Source organism: Bos javanicus, chromosome X (genome assembly GCF_032452875.1).
Source record: "Bos javanicus breed banteng chromosome X, ARS-OSU_banteng_1.0, whole genome shotgun sequence".
Lineage (NCBI taxonomy): Eukaryota > Metazoa > Chordata > Mammalia > Artiodactyla > Bovidae > Bos > Bos javanicus.
The window spans coordinates 35958613-35973132 of NC_083897.1; the positions used below are offsets into that span (position 1 = coordinate 35958613).

General features: G+C 51.5%; 1 protein-coding gene across 2 annotated transcripts; it reads right to left on the reverse strand.

Annotated features, from left to right (window-relative positions):
- Positions 1–269: 269 nt before the first annotated feature.
- Positions 270–12428, reverse strand: LOC133242731 (protein EOLA1-like). 2 transcript variants are annotated; one of them, XM_061408880.1, is made up of 3 exons: positions 12339–12428; positions 8580–8860; positions 270–7880 (listed from the first exon to the last, which is right to left on the reverse strand). In XM_061408880.1, exons 2-3 carry the CDS (start codon positions 8830–8832, stop codon positions 7633–7635), a joined length of 501 nt encoding a protein of 166 aa, XP_061264864.1. In that variant the 5' UTR covers positions 8833–8860; positions 12339–12428; the 3' UTR covers positions 270–7632. The 2 variants fall into 2 exon arrangements, with proteins under 2 accessions (XP_061264864.1, XP_061264865.1); XM_061408881.1 differs by lacking the exon at positions 12339–12428 and adding an exon at positions 12021–12110.
- Between the last annotated feature and the right edge of the window lie 2092 nt (positions 12429–14520).

The window sequence follows — 14520 nt, forward strand, 5'->3', positions numbered from 1 at the left end:
AGTAGGACTTGGCCAGGCAAAGAGTGAGGGAGGCTGTGCTCAGGCAAAAAGAACAGAGTATGCAATAGGCAGAAAAATGACCTCTACCTCAGTCATCCACTTCCCCTGGTCACTTCCCAGGCGTTGTCATCTCCTATAACTGCCCTCTCCCACCTCGATCATCAGTGATTCAAGTGTCCCACTCTCTGATTACAGACTCCTCACTGTGGTCATTTTCCAACCTCTTCAGAGCCTTCAGGCATTTATTTTTTCTGTCTCTGTCAGCCATCTCCTTCTTGACTTAATCTTTTTATTTAAAAGAACTTACTCAGGTATAATTGAAATGCACATTCTTAAAGTGTACAGTTTGATAAATGTTGATATCTGTATACACCCATGTAACCATCATGACAATCAATATAATAAATATCTCCATCCTCCCAAAGCTTTCTCATATCCCTTAGAAGTCCCGGACTTCTCTATAGCTCAGATGGTAAAGAATCTACCTGAAATGCAGGAGACCCGGGTTCAATCCCTGGGTCAGGAAGACCTCCTGGAGAAGGAAATGGAAATCCACTCCAGTATTCTTGCCTGGAAAAACCCATGGACAGAGGAGCCTGGGAGGCTACAGTCCATGGGGTCACAGCATTGGACATGACTAAGCGACTAACACATGTACCCTGCAACCTTGCTAAAGTCATTTATTACTTCTAGGTTTTTCTTGGTAGATTCTATGGGATTTGGGGGCTTCCCTGATAGCTCAGTTGGTAAAGAATCCACATGCAATGCAGGAGACCAAGGTTTGATTCCTGGGTCAGGAAGATCCCCTGGAAAAGGGAAAGGCTACCCACTCCAGTATTCTGGCCTGGAGAATTCCATGGACTCAGTCCATGGGGATTTGTACACGACTGTATGACTTTCACTTCATGAGATTTTTATATATAGAAACTGTTGTCTTCAGGTAATAGCAGTTTGACTTCTTTTCTAATAATGAATACCTTTTATTTCTTTTTCTTACCATGAAACAAATACTATTATCTGTCTTAGAAAGGCTTTCTGCTTAGCTCATTAGCTTCTGACTACAATGTGACAGACTCAGTCCTCCATCTCTTCTTTCTCATTGCAACCTTGGCTCCTTAAGTCTCTAATTTTGTCTCTCTGGGCCTGTGAGACCACTGAAAGCTACACTGGTTTTTTTTTTTTTTTTGGTCCTCAGATATAGCCATCTACCTGGATGAAGCCTGGATTCTCAGCCTCCTTCACTGTGCCCTAGAATTGGGAAATGTCTCCAGAGGAAAAGAAGTTGCAAAATGTCAGTTTATCTTTCCATGGTTCTCCTTTCTCCAGCATGTTGGCTCCTTAAGTCCTGATCACTTCATTAGTTCTCCAATGGCTTTAAACTATTTTCTGTCATACTTTAAATAATTGTTTGCTATTTATTAATGTTATTGTTGTAAAATATTGCATATATACAAAGGAAAAAAATGTATCATGTACATTAACAGTCCAAGGAACAGTAGAAAATCCCATAAATCTGTATCAGAGAAGAACAAGCCTGATTCCGTATTGGATCTCTTCCTTTAGCTCTAATCTTTGTGCTCTGTCGCCTGTGCTTAGTCATGCTGGCTCTGCACCTTCATCTCTTCAATCAGTAAAAGAACATTGCCTATCACCTAAAATACATAATAGACTTTTTCTCAAGTCTCTGACTCCCAGGCTTAACCTTTAAAGCCATAACACTTTTCATTCATACAGAGATAAAAAGTTGCAGAACAGAAAATAGCATTTGTCTTATTGAAGGTTTACAGGAATTTCATGACCTGACCTACCTGGACACCTGCAAGAACAAGGGATTATCACATTTCCTTCAGGGTCTTCCTGGCAGCAAGAAGTCTGCAACAACCAGCCACACTCTCCCCTTTTACTATAAAAGAAGCCTGAATTCTAACTCGGGTAAAATTGTTCTTTTGGATACGAATGAACCATTTTCTTGATCTGCTGACTTTCTGAATAAAGTCACTATTCCTTGCTCTAACACTTTGTCTATTTATTTGGCCTGTCATGTACTTAGCAGTATGACCTTGTTGTGCGTGTGTGCATGCTAAGTAGCTTCAGTCACGTGCTACTGTTTACAATGCTATGGCCTGTAGCCCGCCAGACTTCTCTGTCCATGGGATTCTCCAGGCAAGAATACTGGAGTGGGTTTCCATGCCCTTTTCCAGGGGATCTTCTCGACGCAGTGATTGAACCCACGTCTCTTACATCTCCTGCGTGGGCAGGCAGGTTCTTTTCCACTAGCACCACCTGAAGCCCCATGAGCTTGGACTTGGTAACAAATCCACCATGCATATGAGCTTTAGGTACCCTCCTCATTTATAATTAGTCCTAGTCCCCCTTCATGCCATTATCCTATATTATTCTTTTTTAAAAATTCCTTTAAATTCAGATATAATTGACATATAACATCATGTAAGTTTGAGGTATACAATGTATTGACTTTACACATTTATATGTTGCAATGTGTTACTGCCTTAAGGTTAGCTAACACATCTGTCACATCACATAATTATCTTTTTTTTTTTTTTTTTTTTTGTGCTGGGAATACATGATGTTTTAATGGGGTTTTCCTGTTGTTCTCTGTAGGAACATTTGTCTGCCAAAAACTACCCTGAAAACTGAAGAAACATTTTTAATCACAATAAATGGCATTTGCTGAGTTGTGATAATGCTCAATGAACCAGGCAAACACTATGTCACTTTTCAGAGTAATGCAAATAATTATTTCCGTTATTTCCCTTGTATATACTAATAAGTAAATAGAAATCTATAAAGTTTAATTGGTTGAGAACACAGAAGTGAGGAAGCTGGAATTCCCAGTCAGGCCTTTTCAGCTCCAATGAATGTGTTTGAAACACACAGACACACATATCTATATCCGTATCTGTATCTATATCTATATCTGTATCTCTGAATTGTTCAGTGCAAGCAGGTAGGCTGAAGATACAGGGAAGAGTTAGTTTTACAACTTGAATCCAAAGGCAGTTTGGAGACAGAATTTCTTCCTCTTTGAGGGACCTTTTTCTCTTAAAGCCTTCAACTGTATGGATGCAGCCAACTTAGATTATGGAGAATAATCTATTTATAGTCCACTGATTTAAATGTTGATCACATGTAAAAATAACTTAACAGCAACATCTAGAGACATGTTTAACCAAGCAACTGGGCAGTATAGCCTAGCCAAGTTGACACATAAAAACAGCTACCATGCTCCCTAACTGTATTTTCAACAGTTCAAACAATGGAAAGAATAGAGAAGAAATAGTGTCACACTCTCACCTCTGTCCCCTTCCCTTCACAAAGAAGAACACTTCAACCTCTCAGTGAACATCCTTTCAGAACTCTGCCTATTCCTTTAACACTCATACATATAAATATATGCATATACAATATGGTTTATTTAAATAGGATCATTCTACAGGTATTGTGTCTTGTTTGCCCTCTTGAATGGTAAGTCACATATATTTATCCTTTTATTTACTTGGACAAACATTTATCTAATATTTATAATATTAAATGATACAATTGAGTAAAAAGCAAAAGTCCATATTTGACCCCCTTCCTGAACCTCACTTTCATCCTCAAAAATAAATACTGTTATCGTTTAAGGAAGCAGATCCCTTAATTGGCTGCCTGTCCCACAATCCAGATTCTAGAATCTCCAGACAGTATTTATTGGGCATCCTGACCCTGGTCTGAGGCTCTTCTGCCCTGAGCATTCACTGCTTGGGTACAGAATCCTCCTGAGCTAGACTGGCTCCATGGCTAGTCAGAGTTCCCATGAGGCACAGGCAGCCCAGCTGGCCCTATCAACTGATGGGGAACCTGCAGCAGGGGACTCCCGTGATTCCTCCCCAGATTGAAACGTAGATTGAGGGGAGGTTTTGGAGAAGCAGGGTGAGCAACCTGAGAGCCAAGATCGACGCCTCCAAGACAATCTGCCCCCACAGGGCCTGAACCCAAAAATGGCCAAGGAGGAAGACATCCTCGGGCTGTCCTTTCCCAGGAAGCTCTGGAGGATCGTGGAGGATGCGGCCTTCACTTCTGCGTGCTGGAACGATGAGGAAAACATGGTGGTCATCGAAGAAGATCTCTTCCGGATGGAGATCCTCCAGCGCAGAGGCATGGACCAGATCTTCGAGACAGACAGCATCAAGAGTTTCATCAGTGAACTGAACCTGTATGAGTTCAGGAAAATCCACCCTTTGGGCTGCTCTGCAGGGAAGAAGATGATGATGGTAACGTAGAGCCCTTCCGAGAAGACTAGGCTAGACGAGCTGAGTGCTGGATGGGTTTCATTTTCCAGGAAAAATTTTTCTCGTGAGAGGGTGGTTAAGGAAAGAGGAGAAAGCAGGATGTGTTGTGTTCCACCACCCCTCTTAGACAGGGGTGATCCCAAACCTTGAGGGGCCACTTGATGTCAGGGAGGGCCAGTAACACCTCAAGTGAAGATGGCCTGGGGGGAGCTCTAGGGAGTGACATGCTAGGGCCTCACAACCTGCCAGGAATGAAGAAACGTCTCCACAGTTAGGCAAGGCTGGGATAGTGGTGGGGAGGAGGGCAGCAAGGAAGGGCTCTTCTCCCACCTGATGGTTAAAGTGATTCATTTCTTTCAGATCTATCCCAACTGCAATTTTCAGAGAGACAAGCCTCTCCTCCTGCAGAACATCTGGAGGAAAGGTGACCCCAGAACAACTGCTCAGCCTACTGCCAGTGCAACAGCGACCACAAAGACAAAGAAGCTAGCGGTGGCAACCAGACAGTCTCCTCGACTCCACCACAACCAGTGCACCCAAGAGGCGGGCAAGAAAGTCCAGAAGGGAATGCCACCTGCTCGCAGAATGCCCAGCTGGTGCTCATTTGTGTTCTCTGGCCTTTGGTCTATGGGCAGTGTAGCCAGGTGGGCTGGGAGAAACCATCTCCACAGCGAGCAGGGTGGTCCCAGTGGAGAGGGCACATCCAGCAATGCCACGTCTGTGTCCCCAGCTACTTCTGGAAGTGATTGAACAGGGGAACTGCCCAAGAGCCCCCCAGAGTACCCAGATTATGATTTGGTGATGGCTTTGCACAAGATCTGCTACTACATCCCAATGGTGGCCCTTTCAGTCATGGTCCCAAATGAAGCCCCTGAGGCGGAGGAGGAGCAGGGAGAGTCCTCAGATTACAAGTGTGTCCTCTGTGTGCACTTCAAGGACAAGCCCAATCCCTGAACTGCTAGGTCCCTTAGTTCAGTTCAGTTGCTCAGTCGTGTCCGACTCTTTGTGATGCCATGAGTCACAGCACGTCATGCCTCCCTGTCCATCACCAACTCCCGGAGTTCACCCAAACTCATGTGCATTGAGTCGGTGATGCCATCCAGCCATCTCATCTTCTGTCATCCCCTTCTCCTCCTGCCCCCAATCCCTCCGAGCATCAGGGTCTTTTCCAGTGAGTCAACTCTTCACATGAGGTGGCCAAAGTATTGGAGTTTCAACCTCAGCATCAGTCCTTCCAATGAACACCCAGGACTGGTCTCCTTTAGGATGGACTGGTTGGATCTCCTTGCAGTCCAAGGGACTCTCAAGAGTCTTCTCCAATACCACAGTTCAAAAGCATCAATTCTTCGGCGCTCAGCTTTCTTTACAGTCTCTCACATCCATATATGACCACTGGAAAAACCATAGCCTTGACTAGACGGACCTTTGTTGGCAAAGTAGTATCTCTGCTTTTTAATATGCTATCTAGGTTGGTCATAATTTTCCTTCTAAGCAGTAAGTGTCTTTTAATTTCATGGCTGCAATCACCATCTGCAGTGATTTTGGAGCCCCAAAATATAAAGTCTGACACTGTTTCCCCATCTATTTCCCATGAAGTGATGGGACCAGATGCCATGATCTTAGTTTTCTGAATGTTGAGCTTTAAGCCAACTTTTTCACTCTCCTCTTTCACTTTCATCAAGAGGCTTTTTAGTTCCTCTTCACTTTCTGCCATAAGGGTGGTGTCATCTGCATATCTGAGGTTATTGATATTTCTCCCAGCAATCTTGATTCCAGCTTGTGCTTCTTCCAGCCAAGCATTTCTCATGATGTGCTCTGCATATAAGTTAAATAAGCAGGGTGACAATATACAGCCTTGATGTACTCCTTTTCCTATTTGGGACCAGTCTGTTGTTCCATGTCCAGTTCTAACTGTTGCTTCCTGACCTGCATATAGATTTCTCAAGAGGCAGTCAGGTGGTCTGGTATTCCCATCTCTTTCAGAATTTTCCACAGTTTATTGTGATCCACACAGTCAAAGGCTTTGGCATAGTCAATAAAGCAGAAATAGATATTTTTCTGGAGCTCTCTTGCTTTTTCGATGATCCAGCAGATGTTGGCAATTTGATCTCTGGTTCCTCTGCCTTTTCTAAAACCAGCTTGAACATCTGGAAGTTCATGGTTCACATATTGCTGAAGCCTGGCTTGGAGAATTTTGAGCATTACTTTACTAGCATGTGAGATGAGTGCAATTGTGCAGTAGTTTGCTCAGATGGTAAAGCGTCTGTCTACAACGAGGGAGACCGGAGTTCAGTCCCTGGGTTGGGAAGATCCCCTGGAGAAGGAAATGGCAATCCACTCCAGGACTATTGCCTGGAAAATCCCATGGACAGAGAAGCCCGGTAGGCTACAGCCCATGGGGTCGCAAAGAGTCGGACACGGCTGAGTGACTTCACTTTCACTTTTGAGCATTCTTGGGCATTGCCTTTCTTAGGGACACTCAAAAGTACTCTCTTGTAATCAAATAGATTTCTGGCTGTAATAAAGTAGAGCAAAACTCCATGGCAGTAAATAAAAATTGAATGACAACTTCGAGTCTGTGTTCTTTCTGTCTGTCCATGCTATTCACACATGGCACAGGGTGAGCCAGATGAGGTTGGAAGCCCACACCCCAGGCAGGCTTCAGTCCGGTCCCCATGGTTCCTTTTCAACTGAAGCAGCATCATTTCACACGCTCGGCCAAGGGTCTGACCCCCAAGCCGAGCTCAGGACAGGCTGGTCCCTTGGCCTTGCCTGCCACTCAGCAGATGGCCCAGCCGGGCTCCTGACCTTGGGGGTGTCACTTTCCCTGATTCTTGCACCCTGAAGCAGAAGGGGCTCCTCAAGGGTCCCCCAACGATTCCACAAGTTTCTGATCAGCAGCTGAGCATCTCTAGCTCCCGATCTGGGGGCCTGTTTCTGGGCCTGTGGGCCTCTCCGCGTGCTGGATGCCTCTCTACCTGCCGACGCACAGCCCAGTCCCCAGCCTTCCCCCATCAGCCCCTGGTCACTGTTCCAACATCGGGGAGTTTGGACCAGAACAGAGAGGAAAAACACTAAGCATTTTCCCAACAACACGTTTCTCTCAACCACCCAGACACAGCAGGGCCAAAACGAGTGGCAATGCCATCTTATCGTAAAGGTCAAATTCCTGCAGACTCTTGCTGAGTCCAGAGCAACACCGCATGAGGGGTGTCCTGGCACCCTGACCCACATCAAGTTGGCAGAACACCCCAGGGTGGGGCCAATTCAGACTGAACCAGACAGGCATGTCCAGGGTGCAATGGTGACGGGACAGTGTCACCATGTGCTGGTCTCTTGGTCACCTTTTGAAAGCCCAGATTGGACAGGCTTCCTGCCCAAAGGGGATCAGGTGCTGGGGGATGTCCACCAGGAAGATGTCCTTCCCACCTCTTCCAGGGATGGGCTGCAGCAGCCAGCGGGGGTTGGTGAGCACAGTCAGGTACTTCTGTTGCAGGTCAGGCAACAGGGCTTGATTCTCCAGCTCCTCCACCTCTTCGGGATCTAGGTTTTCTGGGCACAGCAAAGTGTCCCCAATGTCCACGAGACCTGTGTGCAAAGACAGGACACAGAATGAGAACAAGGTCATTCAAAGTCTCGCCTGCTAGAGACTAAAACGTATCACGGCAGGGAACCAGTGAACTGAATCCTCTGGCTGAGCATTTCAGATGGGCTCACCTTGGCAAAGGGAATTTGGGGCAAGGGCAAGCGAGGGAAGGAGCGAAATGAAAGGGAGAGGTCTGGTGCTCCACAAACCCACCAGGCCACAGGCAGCTCTCAGTCTGCCCACTGCAGGCCACAGGGACATAGCAGGAGGACCCTGACAAGGAACCTGTGGATATCAGGTCCTGAAGCGATTCACCACCAGAGTTATTGCTGTGGGGCCTCACCCCTGGGGAGTCAGGGGACTTGCTCAGGCCTGGCTGCAGGCAGTGGCAGTGGGGAACCCAGGCTGGGTGCTTTCCTGCCTCTCATGGTCTCTGCTGGGGACACACACGTGGGGACACACACACACAGACAAGTGCCACACACAGACCTGGACCCGCCTTTGCCTCAGAGCACAAATGGGCATTGAGGCCCAGACTGGTGGTCAGGGACCTTGGGCCATCGTCTCCCAGCCAAGGGACCCTTGCTGCTCCTCTGAAGAAACCTCAGCTCCCCCCTCCCCGCTTACCAGCTGGTTCAACAGAAAACAATGTAGGGCAGCATTGGGGCCATGCAGACAGCGTGGGGCAGGGTGTCACTTGCCCGCAATCACTCCGCGGCCGAACTTGTCCCCATCCCGCAGCAAGGCCTGGATCTGGGCGGGGCTCATTCCCAGCCTCTGCTCCAGCAGCTCCCGCCAAGCTGCATCTTCCCAGTCCCGGCGAGCGATGTGGACTGCCAGGGTACAGTGCTGGTGGCCGCGTAGCACGGGCCGCCACCGCGTCTCCAGGGTCTTGACACCGTTTAAGATGAAACCTGCATAAGGCTGTCTGAAGGACAGACAGCCGAACTTCATCTCCCAGGGCTCCTAGGGCCTCATGTGGCTGTGGAAACACAGAACCACCAAGGTCAGGAGCCTGACACAGTGGCCTGCAATCTCACAGCCCTGGGCTGGACCTCAGCCCCATGTGTCCGAGCATCCTCCAAGCCTGCTGACACAGAATCTGGGGGGTTAGAGAGGGCTGGCTCTTTCCATCCATCTCCACATGGTCCACAGATAGGGGGGTGGTGACCCAGAGGACCCGTCTATCACATGGAGTTTGTGGGGCGGTCAGGAAGGAGGGCAGGGCAGTGGAAGAGAGGTACATGGTGAAAGGCACGTGGTAAGTTCCAAGACAGAGGGACTGGAAACCCTGGGAGCACCGAGGAGGGAGGGCAAGCCCCCTGGTTTCACAGCCCAGTGGCTGGGCTCTAATCTTCTCAAAGCACGGACAGGCACTGTCTTGGGCTTAGCTTCCCCTACCCCCAGCCACCACCCCACCCCTTAGCTCCCGGCCCCATCCCTGCCCATGCTCTGGAGATCTCCATCTTAGCCCAGGGCTGCTGAGGGCAGATCCATGCTAGCCAATCTGGCCTCGGCCCTAGGGTGCCCTGGAGCTCAGACAGCCCTGCCAGGTATCTTCCCCACACCTTTGGCAGCCACATTCCTCCCAGTCCTTCCCACATCACTGCCTCCACTGTCATCAGATGCCCGAGCCCTTGCCCAGAGCCTAGAGAAAGAACGGAGAGCAGAAACTACTGGGAATGGCATGCTTCCTGTCCTTGCCAGGGCCTGGGATGGCATCATGCAGGGATCACAGAATTCAAACCCCAAATTACCTGCTATGTTACTGTCACCTTGTTCGACACCTGAGGAGGAGCCGAGGCACAGAGTCACAGCCCATGACTGCAGGGGACCTGACTACACGTACCTCCAACCTCACTTCTTTCCTTGTACCTGGCGGGGGGTCCCTGTTCACTGTAGGGGAGTGGAGGTGGAGGATCAGAGCCATGGGCCTGAACCTCAGTAGTCTCAGCACCTCCGAGGGAGCTTCCGTTTCCACATGGCTATGAGCAACTTCCCTTTCACTTTTCACTTTCATGCATTGGAGAAGGCAATGGCAACCCACTCCAGTGTTCTTGCCTGGAGAATCCCAGGGACGGTGGAGCCTGGTGGGCTGCCATCTGTGGGGTCACACAGAGTCAGACACGACTGAAGCAACTTAGTAGTAGTGGTAGTAGTAGTAGTATGAGGATGGGGACAAGGTCCTAGAGGCACCCAGCCCAGGGCATTCTGGGCCTTTCCTTCCCCTAGCATAGGAGAGCCACAGTTCTCCCAGGCCCATGAGGAACCATGTGATCTGGTTCGTAGCCTGATGGCCTGCTCTCCTTGCCCCTGGATTCACCCCCGGTAGCCATGAAGGCCATCCTTCCATCCTTGGAACACTCCAGTCAGTTCCTACCTCAGAGACTTTGTAGGGTGTGAGGTGTCACATTGTGTCCCCTCAAATTCAGGTGCTGGAGTCCCAATCCCAAGTACCTTGGCAGGACCTTACAGACAAAGGAAAGGTCTTCACAGAGCTGATGGAGGTCAAGTGAGCTCATTAGGATGGACCCTCCTCTAACAGGATGGCTGTCCCCATACAAAGGGCACATTTAGAGGCAGACAGGCACACAGGAGAACTGGGGTGAAGAGGAAGGCGGAGATCTTCAAGGCCAGACACACCCACCATGGCCAGCAATGCCCAGAAGTGAGGGGGTGGATGGGACAGACTCTCTCTACAGCCCTCACAAGAGCCAACCTCCGCTGACACCTCGACCTCGGCTGCTGGCCTCCTGAACCAACACGGTTCGTATTTGAGCCAGCTGGCCTGTGTGACCCTAACATAACTGCCAGCAAATTAAGCCAGAGGGTCAGTTGTCTGGAATCTCTCCGCAGAGGCAAGGGGGATGGCTTCTCCACTCCCAGCACCTTGGGCACACTCCTCCACGTCTGCACATCTATTTTCATGCGTTTGTTTTCACCCTTATATGGTGTCTGTTTACACCTCCCAGTGTTGGGGGTCCCACAAGTTACTGATGCTTCCCTCCTGACGGAAGGGTAGGGAAAACTCATTCTGCCAATACAGCCACTCAACATGACCACACACTGACTGAAGAGTCATGCAGGAGGTGGCCCAGGGAACAGGGCACACACCTGAAGTGCTGACACACACTAGCAAATGGTCTTTCACAAAGGCTCCCCTGTGTCCACTTCACCAACCACAGGCAAGGGTGCCATGTCCTCACCCATTGGCTAGCACTGAGCATCATCATCCCGCTGAACTTCTGTTGACGTGCTGGGTGACAGAGGGTCACCCTCTTCACTGGGTCTGGCTTGGTTACCAGGGAGCCTGGCTGGCCCCTGGGGCATGGCCATTGCTATGTCTTGTACTGGGGTATATGATTGGATCCCAGGCTTGCCCAGTTTCCGCCACTCAGTGTCTCAGCCAACCCACCCCCTTCCTCCTGGGCACCTCTGAATCTCATCTGTGTGGGTGGAATCCCTGAGCAAGAAGGGGCTCAAGCTTTCCCACCACTCGACGCAAAGGGTGCCCGCTTGGTGGCCAGAGGTGAAAACACTCTTCCGCCTGCTTGTCTGTGTGTCTTCACCTGCGCAAGGACCAGAGGAACAGGGAAAAAATCACCAGTGAGAAGACAGCAATGTTGGACAACAAGCCACTATGTTCTTCTCCTTGGCAGGGGCCTCAGACCACAGGGATCCAGGAAGGCCCAACTGATGAGAAACACACATGCAGGTTCCCTCAGGGTAGGTTCTGCTCATCACAGCAGCTGGCCTGTCATGTGACTGGGACAGAGACCCCACAGTGCCTCAAGGGTCAGCACAGAAATCCATCCCCCAGCAGTGACGGTGATTTACAGCTCAGGAGACTGGGGCAACTACGAAGAGAAAATGATTCCTCCCCTAACACTGCCACTCTGGAAGGATCCGGAGGCCGGCACAGTCAGTCGGCCGCCCTACATGGACTCCTGGTTGGGCCCCACCAGGAGGGGAACGCGTACAAGCAGCTGAGCTATTCAGGTCAGGGCCCGGTGTGGGGAGCTCACAGTGGGCGGGGTGGGGGGGCTCGTGTGAGGTCACAGTCCGGGGGGAGGAGCAGGAGGCTGGAGGACAGGTCTGCTGGCATCTTCGCAGGAGTCCCGGGGCATCGCCAGGACACGTACGTGGAAGGAAAGCAGGCGGGGACTGTGGCCGTGGAGGGGACCGGAAGGTCCGGTTCGGCCCCCTGGCAGGGGCTCCTGGTCCCAGAGTCTGGAAACCCCCGCCCGGAGGTACCGTCTGCACACGAGGCAGGTCCCACCTTCCTGCAAGTAGAGCGAGTCGCGGGCGCTTTTTTGGGATGGCCGGGCAGCGGCCACCAGGCAGGACAGTAGTCCGCCACCAGGACCGCTGTCAGGGGACGGCGCCAGTTGGCCTTAGTCCCGTCGCGCCAACAAACACTGAAGCCCCTGATTTCCGGTGTGTATGGCTTCCGTACTCACGTAAGCACGCAGTTACGTAGACACGCACGTACGAACAAAGGCGCTTTCCCTCGCTGGCCTTGTCTGCTAGGAGACAGAATAGGAGCCGCCACGCTCTGAGGTGCCTGGAAGGTCAGGCCGAGAGGAGCCTCGAGACTTGCGTCCTGGAGCGGGACCCGAGGGAGGACCAGGAAGTGAGCGGTCGGGCGGAAAAGAGGAGGGGAGATGGGAGGAGCAGGGAGAGGAGTCTGGGGCTGAAGCTCCTCCTCACCTGGGTGAGGAGGCGCTTCTGGAGAAGGAGGCGCTTCTGGAGAACGAGGCGGGGCGGGGCGAGGCGGAGCGGAGCGGGGTGGAGCCACCGGGAGAGCGGAGCGTACAGTAATGGAGCTGTGGGCCTGGGGAGCCCACGGAGGTTGGGCTTGTCCAGCTCCATGGCGGAGCCCAGACTGTGCCCTTTTGAGTCCGTACCATAAGCGTCCAGTCCGCGAGATTCGGCGAGAGTCAAAGTGACCGCGACCCAGTGTCCTCAGCGACTGCATCCGAGCTTCAGGGTGGACCCCAGGGGCCAGGGAAGCGGGAAGAGGCGCAGCCTATGGGCGGAATTCCCCAACTCTGGGTTGAAAGCCCAGGCTGGCTCCCCTCCAAGTGACCCTGGGGCTGCTGGCCCAGTGCTGAGCAACAGTCTGTCTTTTTGCAGATGCGAAGGAAAATCCTCAGTTTCCTGCTGCCCCTGGGACCTGAGATGTCCCATAGAAAAGAAGCTTCGCTTTCAAAACAGTTTCCTGTCCTCTTCCTCTTGTCTGAGGGCTCAGCCCACCCAGGGCAGCCCCCTGACTCTGCTCCTGACCGCCGCTCTCCCTGCTGTGCCCCAGCCTCCCAGGTGCCTGATCAGAGTAAAGGATCCTCTTCCTGTCCCCACTGCTACTAGCTGAGTTCAGGCTTCACGGCCTGGGGCCAGTTCTGTCAGCCTAACCCCCCCCCCTCACCCCCGCCCCCGCACTCTCCTGGACCCCTGCTGTCTCTCCTCCTCCAGCTGGAGTTGCACACACTATCGGTTCTGTGTCACAGAGCACACACATCTATCCTTGTCAGTCCCGGGTTGAAAGTGCAGCTGAGCCCTCTCCTGTTTAAGCTTCAACCCGTCCATGGTGCCCTGGGGGACTTCCGGTGGTCTGAGGTCTCCTTCCTCCTCACCCAGCACTCTGGGTGGCTGTGCTGGTCCTACACTCTGTGCAGAGCTCATCTGGGACCCCACACTTTCTCATGCAGTTCTGCCCCTTGACTGACTACTGGCTCCTCTTGTCCTGACAACCAATTGTCCTCCTTCCAGGCATGACTGTAACATTCCTTTCTCTGTCTGCCCGAGTGTCAGCCGCTCTCATCTGGGAGTTTTTGGGCGCCCTACATCTTCCTGCTGCCCACCTTTGCCCCCCTCTTCTTCCCAGGCTGTGGCTGCTGGGCACGAGTCTGGACCCCTGAGCGTCGCCAAGTCCCAGGAAGGTATGGTTGGTGTCTACCTGGTTCCCATTAGCCGGGCACCCACACAACTGCTGTCATGGGAATGTTGAGTTGGAACAGTGCTTTCTCTTCCAGTGTGCAGCCTGCTCTCTCCTCACAGAAGCCTGCCAGCCACGAGTTGAGGGGCAGAGGCTGCCTCCTGGATTTGAGGCCTCAGCACTGCAGGTACCTGAGTGATCACCACATCCACCTCCCTCATGCTGGTGCCCTGCTCCTCGCCCTGAAAGTGGTTACCAGCTGCCTCCAGAAACCCCAGAACCTCCTGGTAGTGGTTTCAGATTGTTAGGGAGGGTCCTGTGAATGGTGGGTGGGATCCTGCTGATCCTCCCGAATCCTGGTTTTGAACTAGACCTTGCCCAGTGAACTGGACACCTATGAAGTGTGGCTGCTGATGGGGGCAGCTGTGAGGCCCTGCTCCGTGGCGTTTCTCCACACCTGTCCCTTCCCTGCTGCTGGCCCCAGCTCTCCTCACATGCCCACATGTGAGGACTGAGCCACGGGGAGTGCTGCCTCCCACCCCACCTGGGTCTCTGAGGCTTGGTGAGGGTTCCACTTTCCTCCTGCTGTGCGTTTACAGGCAACACTGACCCTGACCTGGGACAGGCTCGACCTAGATTCTCGGTTTTCCTCATGTCCTCCTTGGCCGATGTGTTTTCTTCTCTGAAATGCATGTTGCTCATCTCTC